Below are 17,051 nucleotides of genomic sequence, written 5' to 3' on the forward strand. Positions count from 1 at the left end.
GATGTGGGGGCCTGGACGTGGGGGCTGGATGCGGGGGCCTGATGTGGGGGCCTGGATGCGGGGGCCTGGACGGGGGGCCTGGACGTGGGGGCTGGATGCGGGGGCTGGATGCAGGGGGCCTAGACTTGGGGAGGGGGGTTGGACATGCGGGGCCTGGATGTGGGGACCTGGTCGCGGGCGCCTGGATGTGAGACGTGGGGGGCTTGGACATGCGGAGCCTGGACACAGGGACCTGGTCGCGGGGGCCTGGATACAGGGCCTGAATGTGGGGCCGGCCGCAGCCATGCACCAGATGGTGAGAAGCAGAGCCCAGCGTGGGGTGAAAGATCATGGGTTTGGAATCCCCAGGCCCGGGGCCAACCCCAGCTCTGCCACCTTCCAGCTGTGGCCTTGGCCAGGTCACTGACGCCTGGGCCCATTTCACAGCCAGACAGAGGGGATGACCATCTGTGACTTGCAACTTTCTGGGATGTGTGCATCAGGCCTGTTGGGACAGGCAGGCGATCGCGGCCCTGACAACTCAGCACTGGAGCCAGACAGGCCGGGACTCTAATCTCAGGCCCATCCCACTTATTATCTGCCTGGCCGTGGGCAGGCCTCGATCTCCCCAGCTAGGAAATGGGGTACATACCCTGCTGAGTGTGACGCCTGGAGGCAGGAAGTCACTCAGCAAACAGGGCTGCTATTGGCACTAATGGGCACGTAGCCTCTGCTGGGGTTGTCCCACGGCAGGTCCCGGGGGGGTAGCTTCCGGGGGGGGGGGGGGGGGTAGAGGTGGGGGCTGCGGGGGGGGGGGGGGAGGGGGGGGCCGGGTGGGGGGGGGGGGGCGCAGATCTGCCTACACAGGGAGAGGGTAGCACTGGGGGGCGGTGTGCTCCCCCAGTGCCGATGGCAGGCTCTGCTCCGTGAATTCTGCACCAGGCACTGTCCTCCCGGAGACTCGGGGCAGGGGACACCGGACGGAGCCAGGCGGGGTGCGCGCTCAGACACACACACGGCTTCTGCCTCCGTACATGGGGTCCAACGGTCGGAGATCAGAATTCACGGATGCGTGACAATGCCCAAGCCTCGCCAGAGCCGAGAGGAACCCCGGCCCATGGCCAGGATGCCAGGGAGGAGGGAGGCCGGACACAGCTCAGGACCCTCTCTGCCACCCCAGAGGGGCCCGGACGGAGCAGGTACTCAGTGCCTGAGGCCGCTTAGCAGAGGTGAGGGAGAAAGGGCACCCCAGGGGTCTGGGACACAAGGGGGAACGTCTCAGGGACGTGAGGGAGTGCAGAAGGCTGCCTCGCGGGCAGGACCAGTGTCAGGGGCTCACGTCACCGAGCCCTCCAAGCCAGACACAAAGTGATTTAATGCCCACGATCACCCTACATGGTAGCAGGCCACAGACGCCGTGGCCCAGGACACAAGGGTCTCATCTGGGTCAGGCAGCCTGGCCACTCGGCCCCGGGGGGACCCTGGCCTCTGTCCACTCTCACGGTCAGCTTCCACTGCCGCCCAGCTCTGAGTGTGGCCCGGGGCAGGGGCTGCACCTGACCGCCTCCCGCACCCACGGTAGGAGCTGGCTGTCTGCAGGAGGGGCCCGAGGCCGCCGGCGGCCTCCTCCCCCAGGTCAGGGGTCACAGCCGAGGCTCCCAGGCTCGATGAGCATCTCATCTGTGTCGGGATCTGGCCCGCTTGGTCTTGCCCACCCGCCCACTGGGACATGGGCCTCCAAGGCTGATGTGGCAAAGGCATTGCCGCCTGCCCAGGCTAGGCTGCCGTCAGCAATTAGCTGGCCCGGAGCCTTCTAGAAAGACACTGGCCCCATCTGAGCCACTGACAAGGCCAGGGATGTGCCACTTAGCATGTCCAGTTGTAATTTCCTCAATGACATGTCTCGGGGTCTGGAGCCTGCAGAAAGGGCAGGTAAGGGGTCGGCTCTGGGGCCTGAGAGACCTGGGGTCAAAGCCCAGCTCGGCACTCGGCAGCTCTGTGGGCCTGGAGAAGGTCCCCTGCCTCACTCCACACCCAGGGAATGGGAACATCAAAGCCTAGCATCTGGGGTTCAGCCATGCGTGAGAGCAGAGAGGGCCTCGGGGTGCAGAGTGTCAGTCACCCTGGTCCTGACTCAGGGTGAGTCCTGCCTGTGCCCGGCTCCCTCCTCTAAGAGGTGGGCACTCACCAGGGCTGTTGAGACACATGTTGGCAAAGCGGCCACCAGGGCGTGGAGCACACAGTTGGTCCAAGGGCATTGCTGTTCTGATGGGGGGCTCGTGCTGTTGGTTGCTCGCCCCGTGAAGCACCATCAGGGGTGAAGACAGTCCCCGCCCTCCAGAGATGGGGGGCAGTGACACCTCGTGACAAGGGCTCCCGCTGGGCAAGCGCCATGCCCAGTGAGCAGGGAGCCCCGTGCTGGGGCCAGAGATCAGGGCGTGAGCGATTCTGCCCACCCCCCAGGGACCCCCATGGGCCTCAGTGTCGGCATCACGGCACCAGCCTGCCTCCAACCCCCCGGGGAAAGCGCCACACAAACGCACAAGGCCCCAGTGCCCTGGCCCGAGGCCGCGGGGTAACTGTCCACTCCGGTGCACAGGGGCCTGGCTCCCTCTGTCCCCCATCAGTGTGGAGGGGTTCGGACCCTACGAGCCTCATCTGGGCGGTTTGGTGGCCCCCTCCACACACAGGGGCCAAGAGGTGAAGTCAGACAGAAGGAAGAAACACTTTTAACTTGAGACGACCTGCTGCCAATGTTTTCTCTTTGGGAAGTAGAGGTCTCTCTCGGAGGAGACCCCAGGATTCCACGGGCGATCAGCCTTCGGGGCGGCAGTGCTTCCCAGAACCAGCTCAGGCAGCCTTGTGACACCAGGGCGCCCCCTGCCCCGGGACACACCCGCTTAGCAAACCTGCAGCCCGGAGGGTGCAGGTACGTATCCATTCCCCTCAGCAAGGACACCAGGGGCAGAGAGTGGGCCTCCCTCCCCAAGGGTACACGCAACGGAGGTGTCAGGGAGACCCACCTGACCCCACATGCACCTGGCTTCACCTGCCCCCGGTGCTAGAATGGGCGGACGCCTGGGAGGGGCTCACGCACCTCAGGAAGAGCTCTATGTGGACCACGGCCGGCGCGATCTTCTCCACCACGTCCGCGATGAAGTTGAACTTGTACCGTGGGCTGGTCAGCTGGTGGAGACCTGCACTGGCAGGAAGAACCAGGTGCATTAGTGAGGCGCCCGAACCCCCACCCAGGAGGAAGCTCCCCCAGGGACCCCACCGGGCTCGGAGACCCTCAGCGATGCCCCAAACTCAGCAGCACAGTGACACCCAAACGTTTGGGAGGGGGCTTCTTTGCCCCAAGAATGGCGAATGCTGAGCTTCCTCACATTACCTCACTGGACGTCACCAAGCGGGCCAGGAGGCTCAGAGCAGTGAGGACACTTGCCCTCGGCTGTGAGCAGTGACATGACATTGGAGCTAGATCTGGGCCAGCCCCCGGGGGCCCTGACCCTTTCTCTGATAGACGGCAGTGCCCCGTCTTGAGGCAACCGTCCCCTCCCCTGCGGCTCTGGCCCGTTGCTCCAGCGCTGGGGCTAAAGCAGTGATTGGGCAAGGGTCCGGCAGGGGCCCCCAGCTCACCCTTCCAAGCTGCCCCGGTCTGGCCATGGTGTGACCCCCTCCTGGGCCTCGCGGGACTCCGATGTCTGAGTCGCCAGGGCCCCCTATCCAACTTGGCCAGGCCCCAAGTCCAACTTGCCGGGCGGTTCACGAACCCCCCTGGAACCTTTGCCGGCTCAGATTTCTGCTGCTGTCAGCAGCGGGGGCTGCCGCCTGCCAGGACCGCAGGCCTGAGGGATGTGGGTGGCACGGGGCCCACACCCCTTTGGTCTCCCTTGCTTGGGCATGTGCCGAGGCCCCTCAGGTCCCCCCCGGAGACTGGCGCTACCTGGAACCCGCGGTCCCCGAATGAGCTTATGCCTGGAGCTGGGCGCATGCCGGGCTTGGCTGGGCACCCCTCCTCCAGCTGTGTGGTTTAGGCAAATCACTCGCCCTCTCTGGGCCTTGACTCCTAGTCTGAAACTGAGACTGAAGATGACCCCTCCTGCCCTGTGGGAACTGGGTAGGAATGTGACTTGCGGGCGCGAAGCTCCCTGCCCAGGGGAGCCCACCATGCCCCCTGGCACCTGGGTCAGTGAGCAAACAGGGCTCAGCCGGTGAAGGCTAGTTTTGCAGCTGAGGCATGAGGATCTAGTGAGAATCTGGTTTTCCATTTTGTCCAGAGGGACAGGAGGTCATGGTGAGTGCGGCCACCCTGCATGCCCCATAAACATTTGTGGGTGGGCACATCCCGACTATTCTCCCCATGTCCAGGGGGCAGCCAGGGCGGGGGTCACTGCCTCCCTCTCAAAGGTGGGGCGACTGTGGGGCGACTGTGGGGCTGAGTGATAAATCCTCCTGCCCGAAGACGCATATCGAGCTGGAGAAGGCACGTTCCGAGCTCGGGCCGGGGGCTCGCTTCCTTAGGGCCCCTCACCCATCCCCAGTGGCTCCCTCATGCCCTGACTATTATGCCCGGACTGGGACTCCGGGTCCAGAGAGGGCTTGCCTCAGGCTCCAAGCTCAGGGGTGGAGAGGAAGCCCCACCCACCAATTCTATGATGTCCGTCTCTCAGCCGGGCGGTGGGCGTGGGACATGGGGGCGCAGGCCACTGCAGTCAGCCTGAATCAGAGGCGGCCTGTCCGGGGGTGGCCGGAGCCCGCTGGGAGACATGGCCTGTGGCCGGCCACGGCTGAGGGCCCTCACCCAACCAACTGCAGGAGGCCAGGGGCTACCTGCCCGGGAGCCCTCCCCCGGGTGGCAAAACCCTCGGAGGGGTGGGGTTTAGGGTTCAGAGCTCACAATAACAAGGGCCCCAGGGGCTGGGCCCACTCTGGTTCCACACATTTATTTCCACGCAGGATTGCGAATCGTCCCTGAAACTCTACAGTTTCACTAGTCAGCTGTGGGGGCTAAGGCCAGCTCGGTCTCCCCCACCCCGAGGCCCCTGGGAACCCAAACCATGCTCTTGCCTCCAGGCAGAGGAAGGAAACCAGTCACAGAAACCGCTGTCCTGTTGGGTTCTGGTCTCTGACGGGACACTTCTCACCAGGTAATTCCCGCGGCCTTGGGACCTCAGAGGACCTCCGCCCCAGGCCCTTCTCCCTTCCACGGGTCGGGGCTTGGCAGGGTCTGCAGCTCTCCCTCGTGTGCTGGGTTCACCCCAGCCGAGGTGCGTGCCCACCGTGCCGTGCTGGGCTGGGCAGTCCCCGAGGGCCACGTCAGGTGTCACCCCCCAGCTGTGTAACCTGTTGGGCCATTTATCCCAAGTCTCTGTTCCATAACCCGCCGCTCTGTGCCCCACCTACACAGACCATTCCCCACTGCTCCCTGGCAAGATGCTCCAGCTTGTCCCGGGCACGACTCAAATCCCACCTCCTCCAGGCAGGCCCCTGGCAGGCTTCTTCCAGCAGAATGGGTCTCTCCTTCCTGGGGGTTCCCAGAATAATGCCCCGCCCTTGGCACTCCCTCTCACATGGGCATATTCAATCCACGCATGCTGAGTGTCTCTGTGTGCCCTCTGCGCCAGGCACAGACGATGACCAGCCAGGCACAGCACAGGGTGACGGGGATGGGGCAGAGGGAAGCCCAGGGATGCCTCGATCCAGGGCCAAGGACTTCAGAGCCTGAGCCCTCCCTGACCCAGGGCCTGGGGCACCCCCGTGGGGCTCCAGGGTCAGCCAGCTGGTGACCTGGGCCCTGCCAGGCCCTGTCCCTTTAAGCAGACCGACCGTGGTGGGTGGTGGGGAGGGGGTGGTGGGGCGGGGCAGGGCCAGCTTCCTGGTCCTCCTCCCCACACACAGATGAATCACCCCATGAATCAGTGGGAAGGGAGGACTCGGTTCCCACCGCTTCTTCCCACATGAAAACCTTGGGCCCCACGGCTGGAAAGCAGACTCTGTTTATTTGGGGTTTTGACAACCCCCACCCCCACCCCGTCGTCCAGCCAAAGTTCTGAAGTCAACAGTCAGTCCCGACCAGATTCAGCTGTTAGCATTTTGTTTTGTTTTGTTTTTAAAAATAAACTGTAATCCACAGGACTTGGAAGTTCTAGTTGGGAGGAATTTGACACAGAGCAAAGCAATCAGGGCCAGGTGTCTTGTGGCGCCACCGAGGAGGGGAAGGGGCACAGCCAGGATGCGAGCGAGCGCCCGGGACCACGCACAGCAGGGAGAGGAGCTGGGCTGCCGGGCTCCGCCCCAACATTCTTGCCTGGCAGAGCCCAGGGACAGTGGCAAACCCTGAGAGAGGACTCACCATGTGCCAGCTCTGGATAGTCGTAATGCCATGGAACAGATGGGGAGACCGAGGCCCGGAGTGGGAAACTGACTAGCTCAGACATCCCGCAGGGCCACCTTGTACTGCTGCTACGCGGGCTGGGGACTGCGCGAGTCCATTATTAACAAAGATCACGGTGCGCCCGGCTTCCCTTGCACAGCCTGCCCATCTGTGGGCACCACCCCTCCAGCACATAATGGGCAGCCGGGACTGAGACCCAGGTCTGCTCCGCTAACCCCGAGGTCATTGCCCTTAGTCTGTCAGAAGAAGCCCCCACCTGTCACCCAGTGGTTAGCTATGAGCTGGGATGGAAGGGCCATCAGCAGATGACCACAAAGCCCCAGCTGTGCCCATCTGTCCATAACGCTATACACAGCCTGCAGACTGGATGACAACATCTCATCAGTGCTTTCAAGGACCTGGGTGTCCGGGTTCCATCCGCATCTGCAGGCCCGCCTACTGCCACTCTCCCCTCTGTACCCCCAGCTCCGGTTCCCTCTGTCAGCAATTGCCCTTCTCTCATCCTTCAAGCAGGCTCAGTGACCGCAACCACCCCTCTGGGTCCCACAGCCCCTCGGAACCCCTCCCAAGGCGTGTCCCTCGGGCTGTCCTCACGGCCTGGGTGCCCCCAATCCACAGCACTGAGCAGGGAGCAGTGAGAGAATGAGTGAATGAGCAAGGGGGTGCACGAATGCTCTGTGGGGACAAATGCACCATCTCAGGGGCCCCTCCACGGCCCCAGCCCCCACCCGCAGGCCCACGCACCCACCAGGGGCAGGCTTTGAAGCCCCAGGAGCTGCCTCCCGGGTCTAATTAGTCCTTAGAACAGTTCCCTGTGTTTTTCTTGATCTTGAAAACTTGCCTGTCCCCAAGTGACTGCCTCCCCCCGAGCCAGGAACAGGGGCTCCAGATCCCACTGTGGCTCCCAGGGGCACGGTGCTGCGGTCTGTGGCCCTCAGGCCCAGGCTCCTGTCCCTGGATGCAGGGCATCCCCCCTTGCACGGGTCCTGCCCAGCAGCCGCCATTCGCTGGGCCCCGGACGTTTATGAGACCAGTGAACTCTCGAAGCTGTTCTGTGAGGCAGGATCTTTGCCCATTTCCCAGGCCAGGAGAACCCCCCACCCAAGGCCCAGAGCCAGGTCCCTTGACGCTGACCCCAGGTCCCTCCTCTGCTCTGGGCTGGTCCTCAGCCAGTGATGGGCTGTCCTGCCCAGGGGCACCCAGCTTGGCCAGTCTTCGGCTTGGGGTCAGTCTGGCTCCTGTAATGTGCTAACCTCATGCCATTAGCTTGTCTGTCCTTTACCAAAAGGGTACCACAGGCCAGGCAGGACTCTGGGTCACCATGGAAGCCAAGGTGGGGTCAGCCCCAGGCCCTCCTCCAACAGGAAGCACTCTCTGGCCTGACTGGTCCAGCGGCTGACTCCTCTGGGCTCAGGCTCCCCGGCTGGGTCGTGCACTGAACAAGGTCAGTAGAACTCCCTTGGGCACATGGTAGCCCTTCCACAAACATGGCCTTCCAGCATCTTCCTTCTTCCACTACCTCTCCTTCTCTCTCACAAATTCCATTTATGTCAGAAACACCCACTTGTCGGCACTGAGGTCTGTTCACACTAAAGTCTGTTAGACTTGACGCTGTGCAAAGCACTTTAAACTCCTCACCTCACTGATTGTCCAGGGACCCAGCCAGAAAGGTCCCATTTCACAGATAAATCCGAGGTGCAGAGAGCTTAGGAGACTTGCAGGTGGGGTACCTGGGACACACCCCTGAGCAGCTGGACGTGGAGAACAGAACTGAGTCCCAGTTCTGGCTCTGCCTATCATGTGCTATAGGGGCTAAAGCACACAGTTGGGCAGGTTGTGCACTGCATAACTCCAAGGGTTCACCGATTCCCCCCTACACGAGACCTGGTGTTCCGTTTAGGGCACACACATGTACATCCCAGCCACATCTTCTCTGTGCTGAGGACAAGGAGTCTGTGACTTTATTCTCTTTCTTACCTGCTTATTTAACACCCTTATCAAAATCAAACAGAAAAGCCCCTTCCTCAAGGCGCTGGAGATCTGCCCAGCATGCAGCACAGCAGACGGAGAATCAGGGGGCCTAGGCTTGGGCAGAGCTGTTCCTCCCCACCTGGGGTAGGTCCCTGCCCCTGCTGAGCTTTTTCTTATAAAGGGCCATGACAACAAGACCTAAATAATGTGTGTTTAAGGCTTTGGCAGCCTGAAGCACAAGCCTGGTATCTCGCCCTTGACCTTGGTAAACCCGGTGGCTTTTCTCCCTCACAGCAAGGCCCGAGAGGAGGCAATACTCAGACCCTCGGGAGGACACACCGCTCACTTAGCCAGGTGCCCACCATGGACACGCGGACGCAGTCGCTCATCAGCTAGTCTCTTGCCACGGAACCCTGTCCCCGCTGGAAACCCTCCGCACCAGGGTGCCCCTCGTACCTAATCTGCACTCATCACCTTGCCTCTCCAAACCTGCTCCTCCAGGCGCCCTGCCTCCAGGAAAGGCCCCGCCATCCATCCGCCCCGACAGCCCCCTGACCAAGCCCCGTCAGACATCCTCAGGCCTCATCAGCTCTCCCCGCCCAGGGCACTGGCCTGCCTCTAGCTGGGCCCCCTCTGCCATCTTGCACACCTGTTACCCATAAACCTTCGGTGGCTCTTTGCCTCCTGATGATGGGTCACCCTCACAGCGTTTCCCACCATCCTTCTCTGCACGGGTGCTCTTTGTGCCCACCCCTCAATGGCTGTCTGTATGCTCCCTCCTGCAGGAAGCCCTTCCTGGTCTCCCCTTCCCCCATTCTGGCGGCCGTGTCTCCCTCAGCTGGGTTCCACACAGAGTCATCTGTCCCTCACGAGACAGGAGCAGGGGTTTCGTAGGGATCTGCTAACGGTGATGACGCCGGGCAGGAAGGCGAGGCCAGGCGGCATCAGAAGTTTGTGCTTGCTCGGTCTTGAAGGCAGTGGGAGCCATGGCTGGGCTTTGGGCAGGGAGATCCAAGTCTTACGACACCCCCTCGGGCCGCTGTGTGGAGGTGCAGGGCAAGGGGAGAAGCCTGAGCAGGCAGACCCCAGGGCTTGCTGTGGGACCCCGGCCGCACCTCCAGGCCGACGGCAGGAGCACAGAGGGTGGGGGTGCTCCCTGGGCCCCTGGTCACAAAGCATGGCTGCTCAGTACCCCGGTCTCCGCTCCCCTCTGATGGGGCTCCTGGCTCAGAAGCGCCAGAGGCTGCAGCTGGGCTCTGCTGTCCAGCGTGAGGGCAAGGGGGGGAGAAGGACGGGAGGCGTCATCCTGCCCGGTCCCCGGCGCTGAATTCCATCCAAGGCATACGCAGGAAGTCGCGAAGGGAATTAGAACTCAAACATCGAGCAAAGCTCTTAAATAAATAAAATGGGGAGAGACGCCGTCAGAACCTGCGCTGGGCTTGCACAATCCACGCGGATTATCAAATGCCACGTTGTAAATCGCCCTTGGGCTCTAAGTTTTGAATTAATTGTGTGCACATAGACCTATTTGTCTGAGTCGTGGGCAGGGAGGCTTTGAAGGTCACGGGCTCTGCTTAGGTGAACAAGGAAGCCTCCTCTCCCTGTAGACACGCTGAGCACGTTCATCTCCGTGTTACTATCCCACTGACAGACACTTCTCCACACCACGCAGTCCCCCTGCTGCCAGGGGAGATGGGGATATGCCAAGCTCCTGGAAGGGTAGTGAGCCCCCTTCACTGGGGGTATGCAAGGAGGATCCGAGGGTCATAGGGGATTCACCTGTTCAACAGATGATCCGTTCATTCCACAGTTCCTACCGTGCACCGGGTGCTGCAGCGGGCCTCGCAGGGAATCAAGGGCTCAGAGCCGGTGACATGGAGACACTGCAGAGAAGCCTGGTCACACCGGTGAAGGGAGGGTCTGCAGGGACCCCGTGGTGTGCTCATGAGGCTGAGGAAGGGGTTGTCTGGGTGTGGTGTCAGGGAAGGTGGCTCAGGGGTGGTGGGACATCTAGGCCCAGACAGAGGAGGACATGGCTCCATGAAGGTGAGGAACGGGCATCTGGGGCTGTAGGCCCAGCATGTGCAAGGGCCCTGAGGTGGGGAGCAGAAGGGCAGGCAGGAGCACAGAGGATGAGGTGGCACTGCGGGGTGGGAGGGGCCAGACGGCACAGGGCCTCGCGGGTCAGTCAGTGCTGGGGAGCTGCCGAGGGGTTCCTGCTGGGGACGGGCAGAATGCATTGATCCAGGTTATCATGGTCACTGCGTGGAGAAGTGACCGGAGGGCGATGAGGGAGGTGGGGCGGTGCAGGCCAGTGGTGCTGGGGCAAGGAGGATGGAGGGCGGCTCGGGGGCAGGTTCCAGGTGGAGCTGAGGACTCGCCTGTGGATGGGAGTAAGGAGCCAGGGGAAGGTGACATGACAAACACGTGTGGCTGAGGACCAGGCCAGCAGAGGACAAGCCGGGCACTGGGGACTGGACCTGAGTCGTCAGCGCCTGGACATCTGAAGGCAGGCCCAGTTGAGGGTGGAGCCGGTGGGGATTTTGTGTGGAGAAGCCCGGGATGGGCAGCACCTCGCCGGCCGCTACATGTGGACATCACCCAGCGACCTCGGGACAGACCCTCGGGAGGGCGGAGATGGAGTGGACGCTGTCAGTGACACTTGATGAAAGCTGAGCCCCGTGGAGCCGGACACCCTGGCCGGACCCGGACTCCAGCCCTCGGGGACCCTGCTGTCCCCCACCTGCAAAAGAAAGCCTGGGCCCCGTGACAGCGCCGCTTTCAAAGCCAGCCAGAGCGGGGGTCCTGGCCTGGCTCGGTCACTTCCTGGCCAAGTGACCTCAGACCAATCACTTGACCGCCCCCTGCCTCCCTGAGCACATCTGGGCCGTATGAAGGGCCAGATTGGCAGAGGCAGATAAACAGCGCGAGCAAGAGACCCCGTCCGGCACAGCAAGTATTCTGTAAGGGCTGGGTTTAGCGAGTGTAACTGGCAGAAACCTGGATGTCTGCGGTCCCTGTGCATGGGGCGATGCTGATGGCACAGGGCCCAGGAGCGAGGGCGGGGCCACACAGACCATAACGTGCACAGTGGGCACCGACCCCAGCCCCGAGCGCCCTCCCAGCAGCACTGAGGTCTCCCCACCCCCCTGTTTAAGGCCCCGGCTCCCTCCCAGGTTCCTTGCCCCTGTGGCTCTGGCTGGGTCAGGCCTGGGCCTGAGAGGTCGCTCCTTCTGCCTCTGCTTTGCTCCGGTCCCTCCTGTCCCGCCCATCCTTTGCGGGGAGAGCTCCAACTCACCTTCCGCAGCTCAGCACAGAAGCTGACCTGGCCAGATAAACCAGACACGGTGGTGGTCCTAACACGGACAGTCACCCGTGAACAAATAAGTGGTCTACCGAGGGCTCAGTAGGGGGCACGTGCCCACACACCCTGGCTCATCGATCCCTGCCAGCCCCACCCGCGTTACAGAAGAGGAGACGGGGGTCAGTAGCCTTAGAGCCCCAGCCCGTGACCTCCACGCTGGCAGCCCCTTCCTCCCATCGTGCCCTTCCTGACTGCGGAGTGACCTCTGCACCTGTCTGGGATCAGGCTCCTCCTGTCTTCTCACCCTCCCACGTGTCTCCCCAGCTGTCGAGTTTCTCCAGGGCACAGACGGGCTCTGCCCATCATGGTTCCCTTGTCGCCAGCCCCGGGCCAGCTGGACACACAGACAAGGTACTTCACAAATGTGGACTCCATCCTCAAAAAATGAGGGTTTCGAAATGCTTGGGACCCCCCCTCCCCTGGCCCTGGAACCTTATTCTAACAGCATCCCCCACACGGGGGAGTCAGGGTTGGGGGGCCCCATAGACACAACCAAGCTGTAGTGGGCGGGCGCACCTCGCCCTGAGCCTGCGGTCTCTCGGAGCCACCAGCACGGCCTGAGGTGGTCCCCCCAATGCCAAGCCCCGGGGCAGAGGGCCACCTGTGAGGTGTAGCCATGGTGGCTCATTCAATGCCAATGCCCGTCTCAGACGCTCCACGGGGCCCGGCGCCCTCATCCCTCGCTCTCCTGGGCACGATCTAAACACAAGTCTGACACTGTCGCCCTCACCTCCCTTAGAGCCCTTCACTGGCTCCCCCAAATAATATTTAATCCTACACAGTCTTCCCAGACCAGGCTCCCCAGAACCCCAAGGTGCCAGGAGGAGCGCATACATGTTCTGCCAGGAAAGAAGAGCTCTCTGCTGAAATTCTCTTGGAAAACCCTGGGTTTTATGATTTTGTGTGTGTGGGTTTGTTTGTTTTTTTCTCACTGCAGGTTCTCTCAGAACTTCTGATAGACTCCAAGGTAGTGTGAATCACCACTGCATGGACGGTATTTATGTTCCCAAACTTTTTGGGCCATGAGACACTTATTTTCAGAATACCAGACACAACTGGGGGAAGTCTGGCCTACAGGATGAAGTCTAAGCCAATGGCAGGACGCTTACGGCCATTCGTCCCCCATCCCCACCAGCCTGCCCAGCTGCGGGAGTCGCACCCCCCACCCCATGCATCCCACTCCCCACCAGCTGCTCCTGGCTCCGTGCTCTCCACGTGGTGGCTCACGCTCTCCCCTCTTCCCAGAGAACCGTTCCCTACCACTACCTGGAGAACCTGTCCCCCCTCATCCGCGGGATTCAGTTGAGACCCTTCTCATCCCTGAAGGCTTCTCGGCACCCCAGGCAGCTGGACTCCCCACGGTGCTCCCAGGGCCCGCAAAGCCGGGCCGGTGGTCAGAGTCTCCCCCCACCAGCTGGAAACTGAGGGCATACACAGGGCTCGACTCATCTCTGCGAACTTGGGGCTCAGCCCCAAGCACATGGCAACCGCAAGTAGCTACCGAACCGACTTCCTAAGAAGTGCCCTAAACAAATAAAGGGGCGGCAGGGTATTCTAGCATTTTCTTCCATGCACAGGGTCAAGCTGTGTGGCAAGAAGCAGTTCTGGGCCAGCTCCGGGTGGGGGGAGGCTGTCCTAGGGTTTGAAGGGACAAAGGAGGTCCCTGATTCAGCAGCCTGTCCCAGGAGGCCCCAAGCCACTCAGAGACCCCACATGCTGGCTCACCATTCCCAAACAGCCCTCTAGAGACGTGAACTCTTAAGTGCAGCTAAAAAGAAAGGAAACACTGGATGTCGCTCAAGAGAACATTCGTTCTGGGTTAGATTTAAGGCCAGGAAAGATTGCTTTCCACCCAGCACCCGGACAGAGCAGGAATATGGGACCAGCAGAAATGATACACAAGACAGGTACGTTTTGATGGGGCCAGAGAGAGACAGGGAAGCAGAGAGCTAGACCAGACCCCTAGGGTGGTCAGGAGGGCACCGGGTTTCACTCTTAACTACTTCTGTGACTTTGGGCCTCAGTTTCCCCACCCGGAAGGCCAGGGGTCAGGTTAGATGATTTCTGCCCATCGTGCCGGGCCAGTGCTGACCTCGAGGCTCCTCCCTAGCTCTGCGCCTCAGTTTCCCCCGGAGGCGCCTTCCCTCCCACCCCGCGGCCGTCGCCCGGGCCGAGCGCTTACCCGATGGGCAGGCGCCCTTCTGCAGCTGGCGCACGGGCGTCCCCGAGAGCTCCAGCGCGCGCCGGCTGGCCGCCTGCAGCGCGCACACGTTGGCGTAGGTGTGCCCGTCGGTGCCGCACACAGCGTGCGCCCAGCGACAGCGGCACACGCCGCGCGCGCACTCCAGGCTCTCCCCGCACGGCGAGTCGAGGGGGCGGCCGCACGGCTCGCCCTCGCTGGCCGCGCACACCAGGCAGCAGTTGCACAGGTCGGGCACGTAGCCGCCGGGGCAGCGGGGGCTCGGGCACCGCGACACGTCGCAGCGCGCGGGACACGGCGCCGCCGGGGGCTCTCGGGCCAGCGCCAGCGCGGCCAGCGCGGCCAGGAGCAGCGCGCGCGCCGGCATCGCGGCGGGGCCGGGGGCGGGCGGCAGCGCGGGGGACCGGCCGGGCACCAGCGGGGACGCCGAGGCCGTGCCGGGGCCGGGCGGCGGCCGCCTGCGGAGGGGACGGGGACGGGCGCGGGCCACACGCGCCGGCGGCTCAGGCGGGCGGGCCGCGGGGCCACAGGGGCATGCCGGGCGGGGCGCGCGGACCGGAGAGGCGCCAGCTCCTTCTGGGCCGACACTCTGCGCGCCGGGGGCTCCGCCGCATTTAAAGGCGCGCGCGCGCGGCCCGCCCTCGCTGGAAGGGGCGGTCCGACCCCTCGGCCAGCCCCGCCCCGGCCCCCGCCAGCCCCCGCCCGGCCTTCCCGGCCCGGACCCACCAGGCCCCCGGCCTGCCTGGTCTGGGAAAGGCAGGATATGGGTCAGCTGGCGGGGCCCGAGGGGCGGAGGGGTCCGCTAGGCACAGGCCTCGGGCCCCCCCAAAGCCCCTGTGCCAGCCTTGTCCGTGCCCCGGGTTCCAAGGACCTGAGCTCCTCCTGTCCTCAGGGACATGGACGAGTCAGATCTCCCTGCTCCTCCGCCCCAGCACGCCCCCTCCCCCAGCTCCAGCGCTGGAAGGGCAGATGTCACCCCTCCTGGCTCCCCACCTCCACTGGGGACAGACCTCAGGAAGCGCCCGCCTTGTGCCTGACTTCTCACTCTTTACAGCTTGGAGGACGTGACAGTCTGTCTGCCCTGTCTGACAGTCCTGTCTGGGCTTCCAATCCCAGCTCGCCCTGCTCTGTGACCCTGGGAGTTGGCTACGGCTCTGTGCGAGTTTCCCCCTGCCCAGAAGGGCAATGAAGAGCACTTTGCTCCCTCCCGGGATTGGTGGGAGGACCCCAGGGAAGGGGTGGGCTATGCAGCAATGGGACTGGGGTCTGGCAGAGGACGCACCAGGAGCTGGTCACCGCCTGGTCAGAGGCTCCGGAAGCAGAAGCAAATCAGAGTGGCGACTCATTGGGCGGGAGAAAACACACGTGTGCAAACCCTGGCCTGGGGATCCTCACCCTGGGAAGTCTGGGAAGGCTGGCTCGCAGCATGATGCTTTTTTTAAATGCTTAAAACAGACTGCACAGCGTTAGAAGGGCTACTGGGATACGGGCATTAAATATATAGAACGACAAATCAGTCCATGATATACACGGGCTTCTTGGTGAGCATGTTAAATAACATCTGGCCAGTGGCGGAGTCACCAGCCAAGACTTCCAGGCAGTGCTGAGCAGAAGGGATACTTGGGGGGGGGGGGGGGGGGGGGGGAGGGGGGGGGGGGGGGGGGCCGCAGCGGCTAGGGTGGCCTGGAAATGTGCTGTCACCCCTCGGGGCAGTGCTTCTGCGTGCCTGGGCGCTACGGTGCCCAGAAGAACAGAGACCACAGGCAGGGCCAGGAGCTCATTTCTTCTCACCCCTTTGCCTACAGATGGGGAAACTGAGTCTCCATAGAGGCTCCAGGGCTGGCGGCTGCTGCAGACGAGTGCCATATGAGCCTCTGTCACTTATGAGTGACAGCGACTATTACTTCTGGGCCCCGGGGGGCCCTGCATACATCATTTGACTCAATATTCACGGTGCCGAGGAGGCAGGTATTAGGATCCTTATGGGGAGGCTGCAGAAGGGGAAGGTCACAGCGTGTGGCAGGCAGGCTGGGACTCACTCTGGGCCTTTCTGCCAGTCAGGTCCAAGCTCTTCCCTCAAGACCACACTGCCCCCAATGGCCACCTATGACCTCTACAACCGCCTGGCTAAGGGGATATCCATTCCTTGTACGGATGGGGAAACTGAGGCCCAGAGCGAAAGGACGCATACAAGCTTCCCTCCCGCGCTTAGAAGCGGGGGTGTGGTCCCTGGGGTCGTCTCTGTTCTCCCCTTACGTGGCTGGGCTCCGGGAGGCTGCAGTGAGCAGGGGCTGGGTGGGGAGGGCGGGCAGAGTGCTCTGCGGGCTCACAGGGGCGTCCATTGCCAGAGGTCAGGGGCAGCTGCCGCGGAGACGGTGGAAACAGCGCCCCCTGCCGCTCCTGCTCCTTCCTGCCTCCCGCTCCGCAGACCGGGTCGCCCCCACGAGCTTCCCCGATGGCCTTGGAACCCCTTCCCGGATCTGAGTCTCTCCCGGAGCCCTGCCCACCTGTGGGTGCGCGTTCCTTGAAGGGGGCGCTTTGGCGAGGGGCGGCGGCTCTGCTGCCACCAGGACCTACACGGGACGGGAGGCACCTTGTCCTCAGTCCGGCTTCGGGGCAGCCCGCCGGGCCCTCTCTGCTACGCTCTGGCCGCCCTCCCGCCCCGACGTCTCCCGCGAGTGCTGGGAGGTTGTTTTGTCTGCATAAATTTATCATTCAGTCATGTATATTTACTCCCCCTTACCCCCACCCCCCATGTTTAAGGCTCTTTACAAACAAGAACAGATAAAAAGGAGAAACAGAGCAAAGCAAAAAAAAAAAAAGGAAGAAAAGTAATGGAAAGCCAGAGGTGAAGTTGATACACAAATTCTTTCCATGAGATGGTGTTTTTTAACACGTGCTCATAACGTGGCTCTGAGCTTCCTAGTCACCAGGGCAAAGAGGGAAACATGATGTCCATGTGATGAAAACAAGCAGCCTCTCTTTTCTCACCATCGGGAGGGGAGAAGGGTTCCCCAGAGAGCCTCAGAAAGAAGATGTGGCCAGTGTCCTGACAGTGAGCCCTATGGGACTCCCCATAAAATACTCCTTGGTGGGGGGCGCCTGGGTGGCTCAGTTGGTTAAGCGACTGCCTTCGGCCT

The 17,051-nt window shown here is 62.6% G+C and overlaps 1 protein-coding gene across 1 annotated transcript in view; it reads right to left on the minus strand.

Annotated features, from left to right (window-relative positions):
• HTRA3 (HtrA serine peptidase 3) overlaps positions 1-14,278 on the minus strand; it is a 32,809-nt gene extending 18,531 nt beyond the window's left edge. Inside the window, exons 1-3 of the mRNA XM_032395517.1 lie at positions 13,894-14,278; positions 3,077-3,176; positions 2,168-2,397 (exon numbers count right to left, since the gene is read on the minus strand). Of these exons, the coding sequence (XP_032251408.1) occupies positions 2,168-2,397; positions 3,077-3,176; positions 13,894-14,278 (715 nt within the window). The remainder of the gene's footprint in view (positions 1-2,167; positions 2,398-3,076; positions 3,177-13,893) is intronic.
• Between the last annotated feature and the right edge of the window lie 2,773 nt (positions 14,279-17,051).

This window comes from Phoca vitulina, unplaced genomic scaffold (genome assembly GCF_004348235.1).
Source record: "Phoca vitulina isolate PV1807 unplaced genomic scaffold, GSC_HSeal_1.0 scaffold85, whole genome shotgun sequence".
Lineage (NCBI taxonomy): Eukaryota > Metazoa > Chordata > Mammalia > Carnivora > Phocidae > Phoca > Phoca vitulina.